This window comes from Vanessa cardui, chromosome 4 (assembly GCF_905220365.1).
Source record: "Vanessa cardui chromosome 4, ilVanCard2.1, whole genome shotgun sequence".
Classification (NCBI taxonomy): domain Eukaryota; kingdom Metazoa; phylum Arthropoda; class Insecta; order Lepidoptera; family Nymphalidae; genus Vanessa; species Vanessa cardui.
The window spans coordinates 2,475,337-2,492,975 of NC_061126.1; the positions used below are offsets into that span (position 1 = coordinate 2,475,337).

Consider the following 17,639-nt stretch of genomic DNA (forward strand, 5'->3'; position numbering starts at 1 on the left):
ATAGCTGCCTATCGCGCCATTCGACGCTATTCGTCGCTATAGATTCTCGCGTTAGTTCAATCCAAAAGCCAACCCAAGCAAGCAAGTGCATGTAAATCGACGTGCCAAATTGACGAATATATTAGGTCGTATTACAAGTTATTACGTTTGTGTAAAGGTTCTTATTCACACGAGAAATAACTATCCATAATTTACAAATTTTGCCGATGCTACATCTAAGTTGTGTCGTACTATACGGCTTATCCTTTTCACATAACATATATTTTATTATAATTTACGGTGGATAAGTTTATACAGAGTCCCTACACCGTAGCCCTACATGAAATCATTTTTCATATATGTATCATTTCTGACAACAATATCATCCGATAATCGTAGTGGTCCATAGAAATGTCATCTCATCGAATTTTAAAGATTTATTGTGAAGTTTCTCGATTAATAAAAAATAAAAAAATATTTATTTTAATCACCCTGACAATGAGATAATATTTCTAGATTCAATTCAATCGAGTGTACTGCAGTCCTGCATGAGACTATTAATAAACGTTTTGTATGAACATTAGGTAAAAAAAACATCTCTGTATTAAATATAATGTTAAACAAAATAAAAGTTGTGGGTCGTGGTTGAGAAGTGACGTCATCATCATGTTACTCTTTCCTCTTATTCCATTAATATAAGTTCCTCGTTAAGTCAGCGGGAAAGTTGAACAGTCAGACCTATAAATAAAAGTGATTATTATAATATTATAAGGAGGTAAATTTTGTTTGTTTGTATGCAGGGGTAATCACCGGCACTATTGATTTGATTCGTAGAATTATCTTCACAGGAAAAAGCTAAGATGAATAATCTTTAATCTAGAGCAAACAGACCATAGACTACCAATTATAAATATATCTTTTTTTTATTAATAAAAACTCTATCCAGTCTATCTAATTACAAATTATAAAAGAGTGACGTATTATTTAATTGGTGGAAATAAAGATACTCCGTTTCTTACCAGTTTTTATAGTAGTATACTCTTATAAATTGATTTATAAATGCTTGTATGAGAAAACAATAACATTGAAGATGCTAAACAATATGAGATGCTTCATACCGGGAAACGTATTTAGCTCTAAGTGGAAAGAAGCGGTGGTTTATTTTTTTATAACAATACTCTAAAAAATTACGAAAAAAAGAAGACGAAACTACCTACTAAGTTCGCTTTGCTTTATTCAAAAATATAAATATTACACATAAAACATGAAACATACAAGTCACAATTTAATCAATTCGACTAGTGTACAAAGTCCTTCTGTGCCTTTTGGAATATGGCAACCTTGTGTGCATAATCCGTTTCCGTCCATATCCGAGATCCATCGTGGACCGAGTACCTTACAATTTATAGTTTGGTGTCAAATCAAGGTGAAGGCGAGAACCGGTCTCTCGAAATAATCGCCGTGTCCGAATGTTTTTTGTTTTGTAGTATTACCACGAATGAACGCAATTTATTTTATTCCCCGTGTAATATAAGATAATAACTCTAACCATAGATAGAATTGGACTCGAATTTTTCGTTTCATTGTTTTGTTCAAGCAAATAAGTCAGAGGACTTACTTATTGAAAGACTTGTATCGTTCGTCTCTTTAACCTACTACTAGTATATAAATAAATACTAAGATTGTATATCGTATATCGTCATATACAAATAACTAGTTCGTTTTTCCTTATCATGCAGAAATATATTCAACCTACATACGTATATGTAAACCGGTTATTAATAATGACGCATTTCCATGTAATATATGGTATTATTTTGTCTATCTACATCGTCAAAACTGAGATAGAGTAAAGAAAAGAAAGAAATATAGAATATCTAACACCTAATCCTCTCCTGCCGCTTCACTCATGGGCAAAGCCGCCGGCGGAAACTAGTTGTATTATAAAAATACTTCACAGAAGAAATAGCGCAAATCGAATAGGTCGCTGTGTCTTCAGATGTGTTCACGATTAAAATTTATCTTTGTACTTATCTATGAGTAGGGTGAGCAAGAATTATCTATCTACATTAGCAAATAAAAAAATCATTTTATTTGCTTCTTTTGATAATAGACTAATTGACCCACTTGCTATAGCAGGTGAATCTTAATCGAACATGTTCGTGCAAACGTCGTTTTGTAACATTGAACTTTAAATATATGTAACTGTCCCTAATATCCATCTCATCTTCGTCGGTATACCAAAACCTCGGTAAGGAATCTGCTCATATTAAATATATAATTTTATTTTAATTATAAAATATTCTTTTGAATCTTTTCGCAATTCTCAAGATTGTATGATCAAGTCCTAGGCTCCTAGGTCAGGCAACTTAAAACTTATTGGATTTTTCTTAATAGCTACGTGGTTTATGATATTTGGTAGAGCTTACACTTTCGTTCTCGTAAAGGAACATAGCTCTCGAGACCGCTTCTGACACATTGGATTTGCCCTTATTGCGTTATAAAGTTACTCATGCTATGATGCGTCCTCATCGGCAGTGCGTTTCTGTAAAAATTAACTTCATTTCTAACTTGTGACATGTACATTCAACGACCTCTGTGGTCGAGTTGTGTGTACACCGGTTTTCATGGCTACGCCACTCGGAGGTCCCGGGTTTGAATCCCGGCCAAGTCGATGTAGAAAAAGTTCATTAGTTTTCTATGTTGTCTTGGGTCTGGGTATTTGTGGTAGAATCGTTACTTCTGATTTTCCATAACAGAAGTGCTTTAGCTACTTACATTGGGATCAGAGGAATGTCCGTGATGTTGTCCAATATTTATTTATTTACATTATATTATTATTATGCTTGTGTGCGACAAATTTGTTTGTTTCATATTTCGTAATATCTCACTAAAGCTGACAAGTTTTCCTTGAAAATGGAATCCATGGACAAAATCGTTGAGAGAATTTCAAGAGCATGAATCACAACTCTCGTATAATACTATCGTATAATAGTTATTGCATATTTTCCTGTATTGTAGTTGAAAGGAATCGCATATTCTTCGCAATCATAAAAAAAAATCCATCGTATAATTTTTATTTGATATCTTCTTAATGTTTTTATAGCTTGTTTTTAGCATCAAAAAACTGTATGGTTTAATAAGAAAAAAGCTGTATCAGTAATCAATGTTATTCAACACATTATTGTCGATTAATTCAATTTTATTTATTCTATCTCAGATCGACAATAGTTAAGCTTATAAATTCTAGCAATCCATGTTCAAACACCGAGGCAGATTGAATAATAATAAGGCACTGTGAGGCAGCATGAATGATATTCTTGTTTTGTAAAAGATATTGTAAAGCACCCGACATAGACAGCATAGTAATCACGTTTCGTTGCCGAGGAGTAAGAACAACGCTTTTACGATATTTTGATGAGAAAACTCATTGAAAAATACACTAGCAAATTACGTTTACATCCTGCCTGCAATTGGTGTATTTCAAATCAATTTCATTCATGGAAACTTCACAATTAAGCATTCTTAAATCGTCGATAATTAATACTACCACCGTTTCGGAAATCAACCTCTAGCGAGAAGAAACGTATAGTTCTTCTTTTCAAATAAACAGACTTACAATGCTATTGTTTACAATAATTAGTGTTCTGTGATGGAACACAAACTTTAATTCTAACTCAAGAGAAGTTGCACGTTATAAATGATCGAAACAAACTACTCCATTTAGAAAGGGCGCTATACCCAAAATCAGTCATGAGGAAATCTGATAGTAATGAGTTATTAACATTTCCATTTCCCAGAGTTTTAACTCATTTTGTCAGTTCATTGAAGAAATATGAAAGAATAGTAGTCGAACGCTTCGCTTGCGTTTTATAGTGTTAGTTGTCATGTGTCAGGTAAAAAAGTAGTCTTTGTTCTTTCTTGAAGTTCAAGTTTGCTTCATAACAAATTTCATCATTTAAACTATATAATATATTTTATATAATGAGAGTCGAGATGGCCCAGTGGTTAGAACGCGTGCATCTTAACCGACGACTGCAGGTTCAAACCCAGGCAAGCACCGCTGATTCATGTGCTTAATTTGTGTTTATAATTCATCTCGTGCTCAGCGGTGAAGGAAAACGTCATGAGGAAACCTGCATGTGACAAATTTCATAGAAATTCTGCCACATGTGTATTCCACCAACCCGCATTGGAACAGCGTGGTGGAATATGTTCTAAACCTTCTCCTCAAAGGGAGAGGAGGCCTTTAGCTCAGCAGTGGGAATTTACAGGCTGTTGTTGTTGTATATGTTTAGGATACATTAAATCACATCTTTTATATTTATTTTCATTAACATTTAAAAACATTTTTTGTACTTTTTAGTTACAAACTGGACGTTAAAAAAATGTACATAGCGTGGTCACCCTACAATCAATTAAATATCTATGACAAGTTGCAAATACGCTCAGTCATACCTAAACATAATACAATTCTATACGTCTCACAAAACGTAAGTGTAATGTAATTAGCAAAAGTGAGTGTTTATTTATATTATTGTTATTTTAGTGTGAAAAAGTGAAGTGTGCTGTGTTGTTACTTCAATATGACGGAAGAGAGGTTAATATTTAATTTAATTAAATAATATACATTTTAATATAGATAATGGTTGAGTTTGAATTTATAAACAGAAAATTTTTGATTCATGATTTTTTTTAATGACTTCAAAAATAATAATTATTAAAACAAAAACTGTTCAACCAGTTACATAGCGTTTAACATATTCGATCTGTAAATGACTTTATATAAATAAAGAAATAAAATCGTAAAAAAATATTATTAAGAGGTTATTTTCATTTTAGCTAAATTATTTAAATTAAGAAAAATGTTTCGATTTTGTATCTAATAATACATAATATATCAAATTACTGAGAATGTTACGGTTAGTTTAATCTGTGGTTTTTTTTTATTAAATAAAGTTTTTTATTTCGGTCTTGTAAAGTTATCTAAGTGCAATCCAGAATATAATTTATATCTCAAGTTAAAATCTTTCGTAAAAATAGCTTTAACTACTTAATGCGATATAAACAGACGATAAAAACCATGGAGACTTTTAATGATCTTTTTAAGGCATATAAATTTAATTAGTAGTAGTTGTAAATGTAGTAGGCTATAAACTACCAGTCCTTTGCAGGTTTTAATTAGAATTTACATTTCAAAACGTTAGTTGCCTTACATATCTATTGCATACTTTACACGTACACAGGTCTTCCTTACTAAAATTTGATTATATATAACGTACTCGCGCAGTTTGTGTGGACTATTCATACCAGCTTCACTTGCATCTCTTATAAAAAGTAGTCCAATATCAACCGACCCTGTACTACATAAACGTATCGATTCCATCAAATCAAATCAAAATAAACTTTATTCTAATAGGCTTTTAAAAGCACTTTTGAATCGTCATTTAACATTTAAGCTATCACCGGTTCGGAAAGTAAATTCTACCAAGAAGAACCGACAAGAAATTAAGTAGTAGTCTTTTTCAACATTTAAAAAATACAGTCATGTCAGTTAAATACAATTATATATGTATGTAATATATCCTGCCTGGAAGTCAACAGGTATTAACTCCACGCTTTTTTAACATGTATAAAATCTTGTATAGAACAATATACCTTTTTTACAATGTGTTTTTAACAAACGATCTGAATTTACGAAACGGCAAAGTTAAAAATGTTTGCGGAATTATATTCCATGTACCATTACGTGAATGAAAAAAAAATATACATCGGCGTTATTATATTCAAGGGATCTACTGATTAAATGTATTATCAACCGAATTTATTGTACTCATCGTGAGACAAAATGTGGGTTTTATTGATGAATAAACCTAAAATCCCACACTTAACAATGAAGCTTTTGTTATGCGGTAACTGTTTATGTCATTGATCAAGAAAAAATCAAATATATTATTAAAATTGCGTATATTTTATTTATTAATTCAATCATTTGTTTTATTTGTCATTGAATTATTACTCACACCAAAATCCGTAAAAATTACAACTGATCGGAAGTATCCAAACCTAAAAATTTGTATAATTTGTCATAGTTCGTAAAATCGATTACATCCGAACTAATGTACGTCTATCCCAAATTATGAATATTTATTTCTTATGTGAATATGATCTTTACACAAACGTAATAACTTGTAATATATTCGTCAATTTGACACGTCAATTTACATGCACCTGAGAAAGCATTCTCAGGTTAAACTGACGCGAGAATCTATAGCGACGAATAGTGTGGAATGGCGCGATAGGGATCTGTTTCTTTTGGTTGTGTAAATCGGCAGGTTGTGTAATCAGTTTTATTGAATCTTCCGATGTTACATCTAAGTTGTTATACAATATTTAAAATTAATTACGAGGCATGCGTTTTAAATTTTAGTTTCCATTTTTCCCGGAAATTTTGAATTTGGAAATTGTTCTATATTCGTAAGCGTAAAAAACGAACGAACAATCAAATTGTTTGCGGAAGAAGGGACACAATACCATTGACCCTTGAAAGTAACCCAAAGAAGGTTTATCCGTATATTTACTTGTTAAACTAAACGTGCGAAAAATACGAGTTATGATATCCATTGTGTGATAACAATACTTCATTCACATAACAATGTATGTGAATTATAAAAATATATATATCAAAACAAACTGTTCATAAAGACTCTCATAAACTTTTTAATTTTAACTTAAGATGTATAACTGTATATGTGAAATATATAAATCATATAAATTCAGTATAATTGATCACTTTGATAGAATCAGTGATAATCAATTGTACGACGTAAGGACGAGCTTATGATGAGCGACAAGGTTCCAATTCCGCATATTCCATAAATCCTCCTTGGAGGCCAGATATTCGTTTCTATAATGAAATTCCTGAGATTATTTTTGTCCCTTTCGATTCATACATACATAAATAGATTGTTTAAAAAAAAACATTTTATATATAAAGCATCGTATTTCACATAAAAGTACAGATATACTTGTTGACTTTCAGGCAGGATATATAATATATATTATAGTTTAACTGCCATAGCTTCATATTAAATGTTGGAATAGAGTTTCTTGCCGGTTCCTCTCGGTAGAATTTTTATTCCAAACCACCTCTGTTTTTATAGTTCTGTAAAATGACGAATCATAAGTGCTTGTAAAGCATACTCGAATAAAATACCGATACCGCTTAGAATGTTAATTTTACCGATAAGAACTGTCATCCAATTTAGTATTCGCGCTTTAAGACGGATTACAGTGGATGCACTGATGCATTTACACAATTCCATTTCGTGCATTTGACATATTACTTGCCGCCTGGGTAACTGATTACCATACAATTGCCTATACCTAATTGGATAGTTACAGACTACTAATAGATACCATTGCCCAACATAAAGTTTATATACAACGTACGTACCATGAGCGGGGACTAGGATGAATAATCAGTGAGATATATCCATGACTTATATCTTTCATTCTGCCTCAATAGCCATAAACCCAATAAGAAAATGATCCCTAAAATTTATTACCTTTCAAATCTGTTTCCCTTCGATCACGCCACACAGCCTGCTGATAAATCAACCTATGAATAGACACGTAACATAATAATTTGATTTAACATCAAATTGGATATGACTAAAGGATACGCATCATTAAGACGTATAGTAAAATTTAACCGAATTACATCAAATGAAATGATAATCCAAGTGTTAATCCCATACCTCAGTTGTATTCGTGTATCGGTATAATAAATAGACGATCAATTTCCTTTTTGACACAGGGCTTATAATATTTTTTGTTATCTGTTTTTGTACAGCTCGGAACAAAAGAACGATGTTTTTCGAATGGAATCAACGGTTGCCTTGGATAGCAACAGTTTGGATGAAAAGGAAGAGTATCATCCGTTTGAAAACAGAAACATAACACACCCGACTTCGTAAGTATTTGTCAGAATATACTTTTTATGAGTCAGCTAAGAAGAACTAACAAAAAGTACTATAGTTACTCAGAAGTTACTCTTTTCCGTACGATTTAATTTATATAATAGATTGAAGGGAAAGTGCTGTCGTATTTAAAAAAAAAACTATTTGAGTTTATTTACAAAAATATGTATTTAATATAAATCAATTACTTATATATGCCCCCTTATCTTTCAGATAAAAATCCGAATGACCCACTAGCCACATTCTTTATTTTTTTATTTACAAGAATAATACTACCTACTTATTTAAAATACGACCAAACTTCCCCCTAACATAATATTTCATTTATTTCCATAATTTTCCACTACTTTGTTTACGTGAACATGCTGATTTCAAACTACCCCTGGGAATCGGGGAACCAATAAGCAACCTTACGCACGTGGGATTGCGTATACACGAACGTGATCTGCATTAATAAAATGTAAATAGAAACGTATCTCTTATCGTCCGTTACGTTATCATAGCTAAGCATACATCAAAGAAATGTTGATACAAACAGATATGGTACAGGCTTTAACCCCAATATAGAGAAAAGACTACTTTTATTTCATTCTTCATTTTAATTCACTGTCAGAAGGGTGAAATACACGTAATTTGGAAATGAATAAATGTATAGTAAATTTACTGGTTTAAAAAAAATTGTAAAATAAATTGTTTTGTTGTTAAATTTAGTAATTGTACTAATACCTACTAGACTTAAAAAAAAAAAAAACAGTGTACTTACTAACACTGTATGGGCTAGTCTCGAAACAAAAGTATTTAAATAATTAATGTAAAGAGTATATGGAAATTCCGTTCATAATAGTAGATAGTAGCGACAAGGGATGATGTATATGAGGGCTGTAATATTTCTCGACAAAAACCATTTATTTAGATAAGAAGATTCTTATATTTAGGTATACATAGATACGTAAAAACACACAACATGATTTCAAAGTTTCTAAAAACTCAATTAATGACACAATGGTAAGTACACCTAAATATTAAACATGTCATTTAAGTTTGTATACTTACCATAACATAATATGAGGTATTTTTAAAATCACCCCTACTGCCTGGCAGGAGTTAGTCCATAATCTATACTGGCCTAGTTTGAGTTGAGGCGGTATGAGTTTGCAAACACAAACTTCACAAATTCTTAGAAAAGCAAGTTTCTTGAGTATGTTTTCCTTCGCGGTTAAATGCAGTTAGCCAGTTTTCAGTATTCAGTTATCGATATAAATACAGAACTAACGATACTTTTAAAAAGCAGAGGTGTCGTGAACAAAATTTTTCTTGTTTTTTTTCTGTCACTACTTACAAATGATGGCAAGTAATAATATCTCTCACCATAGATACTGTAATAAATATTAATCACCCCTTATATCGCTAATGTACTAACAACTTTTGAAGAACCCCTTGTTCCTGTGTACACTAGCTCACTCAGCTTTCAAACCGGAACATACCTATTTGGCGATAGAAGCACCATGTGTACAGCCCTTCCTCCAAGAAAATTTTCATTGCAGACCACATTATATGATAACTGCTTCATTACCTCCAGTATTAATTAATCATTTCAATATATTATATTGATACAATTTAAAAAAATATTCTTTATAAAAAAAAAAAATATCTAAACGGCAAACGTAATTATGATGGCACGATGACGTATTCCATACCGACCAATCAACGGATTATGCTTCTGATATATAATCCTGATTTCTCAATTCAACAAAACATCTACTTTGTATCTGGTTTTTCTGGTTTTTAATTAGTCTAGTCTAAATTAACCTACTTGATAGCGGCTGCGTCATACAAACAACTAATGGTGTTTTTTTTATCTAATATACTAATACATATGCTTCATATGAGACCGTCAGGATCATTCTATCCATTGGCTCTGCTGTGACAATTTTATTTCAATGTATTATATATTAAACTTATATATTAGTTTCGCCCGCTCGCGTTTTCAGAGTTCATTATCATGTGTTAGGCAAAAAATAGCCCATGCTTCCTTGGAGTTCAAGTTTGCTTTACACTAAATTTCATCAAATTCGATTCCTTGGTTTGGTCGTCAAAGAGCAACACACAGACAGACAGAGTCACTTTCACGTTTATAATATAAATGTAGATAATATAGATTAAAGATATTATACATTATAGATTATACAAGTGTAGATTATGAATTTCAATATAATAATCATGCAAATATATTTTATAAAGGTTCTGTCACAAAGGTTGCCTGCACATGATCGGTGTATTAGTGATTTACGTGTGATATTACCGTTTTTCAATTTCAATTTTTCCAGTGTCACAAAAACAGAGACGTCTAGGAAAAATCGAACGGTGCAAAACAAATGAACAACTGCTTTTTTCTCAGATAAATGTAAAATATATTTTTCGAAATTAATTTGAATTTCGAATTCTGAATTGAATGGAAAATAGGAATCCTTATACTAACATGTTCTTACTTTTATCATTTCATGTTTAGAGGAGTTATTTTTTTTTAATTTGGTGACCACATGACGGAATATAGTCACCACTTTTCATAGACAGTACTTTAAGAAATGTTTATCATTTCACACATCATCAATGCGCCACCAATATCAATAAAGTAAATAATATTGGCGGTAGAATGTGTTATTTCAAACGCGCATAGCTACTAAGTAAAATTAATATATTTTATCAAATAAGATCATTTTAATAAGTTAAACGAACAACGCTTACTTGAATATCAAATATAGAAATCAAGCGCAATAGACTATCTGTTGCGGAATCACACATCTGAGAATGTCTTTACATTCCTCGTATCAACTGTATTTAACTGTTGATATATTATATATGTCAAGATAGCATTTAGCAATAGTATGACGAAGATTTAATCTGAAAACATAAACTAAGATACATGTATATTCATGTGCACGTTGTTATGTATACAAATATTATAAATGCGAAATTAACTCCATGTAAACTGTAAAAGATTCATTTTTATATAATAATATCCGATGAAACTATAATCTTTGCACAAACAAAGAAGACGTTGTCCAAATATATGGCTTACATACAACACACGACCTAAACCGTTGGGTATAACACGATGTAACTTTATAAAGAAATTCCTTCTCAAATTTAGAATCGGACTAAATTGAACTAAATATGATTTTTCAACATTTCGTGGGTTTTGAAATAATGTTAAACTACTAGGATAGTCAAGACCAATTTTGTAATTAGTCATGAAAATGTCAATCTAATCAATAAATTGGCATATTCTCAACTGCAACCGAAGCCTTGTTTATATATAAATGAATTCAAGGAATCGTCGTCCACTGGCATCATATTCAAGGAAATTGGCATTCAGCTCATGTTTACCCATTCTTGGAAAAACCAGACCAAAATTTACAATAGCTTTCACCGTGGTCGCCTAGAATGCAAAGGCATTTCTGAAGGCGGCGGAAAATAAGCTTTTTTATCTGAATCATTAAACTAAATATTACCAAAGTTGTTGTAACTATTGGTATCTCCAAGAATTTTCCTTTATAGACGACATACGTATTGCGAGTGAATATTTCTTTTATAGGTATTAGAATCGCGACATTTTTCAATGAATACAGTATACAATTTTATTCTTTAAATTACTAAAAAATGACTAATCGACAGTTATTGAAATACAAGGAAAATACAACCCAAGGAAATTTTAAACTATATTTACACTCAGAACAGTGGATTTAATGATAAACGAAAAAATATTTCACATAAGTCAACTTATTTTGTAATCTTACAAATTATTCTGGATTTTGCCTGTACCAAAAAATTACGCCTTTATCTCTTAATTCATATTCAAAACATCTTTAGCTACTAAAAGTTTTACTCAATAACGAGGGCCTTAACACTGATTTATATATCTCTAGCACCAGATTACGAATTTCATCCCCAATTTAACCCTCTTAGGGGATAAATTATACGCTTCTTAATTCTTATATAATGTAACTATCACAGGTTCTTGAACAATTATTAAATATTATATTATAAACATTATACAATGCTAGCCTTATAGATACTATAGACTTTTAGAAGTACTACTTAAAAGCATACAAATCCATTTTTAGGAAGGTTAAATAAAAAATTATGTATAACGTTGAGGCCACGGTTAAACCGAATACAATTACTAATATCATGCCGCTTCCACCAGTACGTACATAGCTGCACCATTTGATGACAGGCCATAGACAATAAGGCCGAAAGGAATATTAGCCATTTCTTACGTCGCCATATCGAGTAGTTGTACCGACTCTCTTATGCTTTGTTGTTCAGCACATAATATATGACGAATGGATGGTACCTTCTCGGCTTCTACAAAGCTACCAAGTAATTAGTATTATTATTAATAATTAATCCGTTAATTCTTCATAAAAAATAACTGAACCTTCCTCTAAAAATTTTAGTGATAATTCTTATATTTTACAGGACTTTAGGTTCATTCTTCAACTTATTAAAGTCATCGCTAGGATCAGGGTTGCTCGCAATGCCCGCTGCCTTTAAGCACACGGGGTTAATACCAGGCTTCATTGGAACATTCCTAGTGGCAATCATCGCTACCCATTGTGTTCATATATTGGTAAGTAAAAACATATGTACTTTATCGTATAAGCGCTAAATCAGGTCAAAAATAACTTGGCATTTTATTATATATTTTTTTATAAAAAAAGGTTTTATCTTTGGAGATTTATTTTACGTCAAATAGGTATATGGATTGATAAATAGGATCACGTTATGAGTAGCATACACAACCAACTACATATGTATATAGACACCAGTTGTCGCTCACGACTTTGCTCCTGTAAGGGAGTTGGTTGTTAGGTGTTTGGCAAAAAAAGAGGCCTATGTCCTTCAGTGAAAATTTGCTTCATACCAAATACATCTATTCAGTTCATTGCTCAAGTTTAGTCGTGAAAGATTGACACTGTGTCGCTCTTTCGCTCAGACTAAGATACAGAGTTACTTTCACATTTATTATATTAATAAAGAAGTTTAGATTATCACTCTTCACATTGAAGTTGGTGCTGAACACGTTTCAAACTAAATATAAATTTCGTTGTAAATCAACACTCAAAATTAAGTTAAACGTGACTATACACATTGATAAAATACTCTTGAGCACGTCATGATAATATTTCTATCCCAATGTGTCATTTAATTTAATTAATAATCTTAATACCTATGGGACTATAACGGTTCGTCGATTTCAATTGCTGTTTTAATCAGGTCACATGCTCATGTCAGTCGATGATACAGAACGCTCAATAACAGCTTTCATAATATTGAGCGTTCGAGCGAGATTTTGGTCATTATGTGATAAGCATAAAAATTAGTTTGTCTCTCGTTGGATGTCTGTCTAAGTTTATACCAATTCCATGAAATTCTGTTCATTAGTTTAGCCCTAAAACACCAACACACAAACATACAGAGCTGTAGATTGGTTGGTACTATATAATTTAAGTGAAAATTATAATATATTAACTAGCTGTATATTCGATGCAATACACAATTAGAGACATCGAAACAACTGAAACTAAGTGTTTTTTGAAAATAAATTCTGCAAGCTAGAGAGGTTTCAAAAAGTTTTTCTATCTATTTAATGATAATACTATGCTTTTCTTTGTATAAAATTTGACGAACTTCAATACAAAGTCCATCCCCAAAATCACTCTCTTGAATAGTTTATTTTCAAAACCTTGTCTTTTATTTATGAAATTAAAGCCTTAACGCCGGTCTCTGTATTTATTACTTTATAAAATAACCAACTTATATTCTAACTTAACCTCTTAAGTGATGAGTTTTCAAGAAAGCTTTAACAATTGTTTAACGATTTCATATTTCGAATATCAGTAATGATGAATTTCCAAACAAACTTCTATCCACCATTTAACTTCATTAGGGTGTGAATTTGGAAAATGCTTTCCTTTTACGCAGATCTAATTTATGTCTACGTCATTAAGAAGGATCCATAAAGTCATCCATAAATATCACCTGGTTGGACCTACCGTGTACTGTACTTCCTCTTTTTTGTCCATAACCTCTTCCCAATTCAGCCAAGGACACCTTGTGCGTTAGCGCCAGAGACCTCTACATCGGGTCTGGCTTGTTTGTTTACTGAGATTCTTTTTTTGGATATTTTTTTTGCATATTTGACGACCAGGTTGCGGTCGGTAGTACGCTTTCCCGTGTTCGGCCTGGTATTTAAGGATTTCTCGACATCATCAGTGGTCATCATTACGTCTCAGGATATAGTCATATCAGAGTAGTCGAGACTCCTTCAGTTTTTCAACAATTGGTGTTATCTCGAAAGATATGACCCCTGACATACTAATTCTTTACTTTGTCCAGCCGGGGTACCATGTACCATGTAAACTGTACATGTACTGTATGTTATCAGTCAGTTTTTTTAAGGAATAAGAAATTAAAAGTTCAGAACTGCCCTACCTAATATCTGTTTCCGATATATATAAATAAATCACCGCTAAATATCACGTTTATAATTTTTGTCACTTATTATTAATTTCAGCAATGTTTTTATCAATGAAGTTTAATTTTCCTCTAGCAAAAATATTCTATATTCTTACAACAATTTATTTATAGCACTTGCCCTATCATGTTTAAATTAACGACTGAAGTCAAATTTCCTCATATCGCATAACACAGCAAAATAATTGTAATTAAACATTAACGTACATTGTCAGTACGATAGTAGTAGTATTGTAGTTACGACCAAATCCGTTTCTTCGAAATTCAGACGATTTTCGGTCAGCCATACGGTGTAACTCAGTTCAGTGGTGAAGGAAAACATCGTGAGGAACCCTGCATGTGACAAATTTCATAGAAATTCTGCCACATGTGTATTCCACCAACCCGCATTGGAACAGCGTGGTGGAATATGTTCCAAACCTTCTCTTCAAAGGGAGCGGAGGCCTTTAGCCCAGCAGTGGGAATTTACAGGCTGTTGTTGTTGTTTGTTTGTTGTTGATGGTAAGTGGTCACCATCACCCATAGACAATGACGCTGTAAGAAATATTAACTATTCTTTACAACGTAAATGTGCCACCAACCTTGGGAACTAAGATGTTATGTCTTTCGTGCCTGTAGTTACACTGGCTCACTTACCCTTCAAACCGGAACACAACAATACTGAGTACTGTTATTTGGCAGTAGAATAACTGATGAGTGGGTAGTACCTACCCAGACGGGCGTGCACAAAGCCCTACCACCGAGAAATATTAAAGTAAAAAAAATACTAAGTACTATCAATACAGGAATGTATAGAAGCCTTAACTTCTTCTTATTTCGAGTTTTTGATGTAATAAATTATTTTCATAAATAATTAATTTGATGTTCAGAGTAGCACCTTCACCTTGACCTTGTAGGCCCGTTTACGATAATGAAGCAATATTATATACTTTGTAAACATGTTGTTATAAGACACATAATCCACAGCATTGTTTTAACTTTTTTAAGAGCTTAATGGATTTCGACATTATTTTAGTAAGATTTTCGACCGCTTTGAACATACTCGTATAAATGGAACAATTTAAAGTAAAAATCTATAAAAGTATGCGACTCAATCTGAAAGTAACTTCAATGAAAGTATACACTCGTTCAGTATTACATAAAAACCAAAGTTGTTGTATAATTATATGGTATAATCGTATACTCTCTGCAATCATTGCGATGCTAACACACGTTCCGTCACATGCACGATTCAATACCTAAATTCACTCTTACAAGTGAAGTGCTGTTACTATTACTATTTTATACTGTTATTGAAATCTTTGGGATAACATATTGTGTAAACAGTAACGTCCACAACAGTAAAGTCTTAATAAAAATGAATACTGATATTCTATTTTAAACGCTGCGATTTAAAAAATCAAATGTGTCTATTCCACACATATTTATGTTAATCCTACTCATATTAGACAACGTCTACTCTTTCGGTTGTGAAAGTGTGATGTTTTAATACAGACTAAAAACGTCAATTTTATTTTTAGAATATTAGGTAAGATTATGTTAAGTTAATCTATTATTTATTCATTCTTTCATAACAAATAATATTTATAGTCGAATTTATACTTTCTACATATATATATATATATATATATATATATATATATATATATATATATATATATATATATAAGTGATTATGATTCTTTTTCCAATTTAACTTAAGATAAAGATCTAGATAGTTACCAGAAGCTGAGGTGACCTTGGTACGTTTTAGTGATCTGTGTCTCCGAGAGAATAGAGATATCTTAAAATTTTCCTACCTTATCTTACTGAATCTTACAAGAATATATATATTTTTAATAGAAATGAAATTAATAAAGAAACAAATACAACTAGAAAATTTATTCTTTTAAATTGGAATAATGAGCGGAACTGGCAAAAAATCTAAAGCCTTTTTAATCGACCCAATAAATTCAAACTTAAGATTTCGTCTTTGAAGAACTTTCGCTTTGTTTCACTTCTTAATTTATGACAAGTGTATCGCCCGAGAATCTTCGCATCTATTCAAAAGATTTTTAAGACATTTAAAATCTTACAGGTTTTGTTTTAAAGAGTCGAGATGGCCCAGTGGTTAGAACGCGTGCATCTTAACCGATGATTGCGGGTTCAAACCCAGGCAAGCACCGCTGATTCATCTGCTTAATTGGTCTTTATAATCATCTCGTGCTCAGCGGTGAAGGAAAACATCGAAACCATCGAAACCTCGAAACCATGAGGAAACCTGCATGTGACAAATTTCATAGAAATTCTGCCACATGTGCATTCCACCAACCCGCATTGGAACAGCGTGGTGGAATATGTTCCAAACCTTTTCCTCAAAGGGAGAGGAGGCCGTTAGCCCAACAGTGGGAATTTACAGACTGTTGTTGTTGTTGTTTTGATTTTATTTCATTGTAAACTTATGAAACCTTTTTTCAATGCAATTTAAATGTCTAATACGTTATTAGTTCTGTATAACCGACCAGTGCCTTTTTTCCATTCTATATAACTTTTATTTATTAACTTGTAACAATTTAAGAAATTACAATCAAGAATTTTCATTAATTTTCTGCACATCTACATCTGAGGCTCTTTCTTCCCAATCCAAAATAAAACCATAACCGATTTTTTATGTCCAGCTGACATCCTATAATGACTAACACAAAAATCGGCTTACGATATTAATATTTAAGATATCTTATGAAAATCAAAATAAACTTTATTCAAGTAGGCTTTTACAAGCACTTTTGAATCGTCATTTTACAATTAAGTGAAGCTACCAACGGTTCGAAAAGTAGATTATATCGAGAAGAACCGGTAAGAAACTCAGTAGTTACACTTTTTCTACATTTAAAAAATACAAAGTCATGTTAGTTAACACAATTATTTAAATTAATATGTCCTGCTTGGAAGTCAACAGGTATTAACTCCACGCTTTTTATCATATATAAAATCTTGTATCGAATAATATGCTTTTCTTACCAATGTATTTTTTACAAACGATTTTTTTATATATTTATGGTCAATCCTTAAGGCATTAAGTACATGATAGGTTCCACTTTTAAACTTCTACAGATACTATTATGATTGAAATATAACAGAGTAATAGTATGATCGATG

At 31.8% G+C, this 17,639-nt stretch overlaps 1 protein-coding gene across 2 annotated transcripts in view; it reads left to right on the forward strand.

The window, feature by feature from the left end:
- The first annotated feature begins 4,436 nt into the window (after positions 1 to 4,436).
- The window catches only part of LOC124544287 (proton-coupled amino acid transporter-like protein CG1139), a 52,257-nt gene continuing 39,054 nt past the window's right edge, over positions 4,437 to 17,639 (forward strand). Inside the window, exons 1-3 of one of the 2 annotated variants that reach the window (XM_047122763.1) lie at positions 4,437 to 4,579; positions 7,835 to 7,954; positions 12,444 to 12,594. In XM_047122763.1, the coding sequence (XP_046978719.1) occupies positions 4,566 to 4,579; positions 7,835 to 7,954; positions 12,444 to 12,594 (285 nt within the window). In that variant the 5' untranslated portion in view covers positions 4,437 to 4,565. Of the gene's footprint in view, positions 4,580 to 7,834; positions 7,955 to 12,083; positions 12,345 to 12,443; positions 12,595 to 17,639 lie in introns of those variants that run through there. The other variant, XM_047122764.1, reaches the window with a different exon arrangement.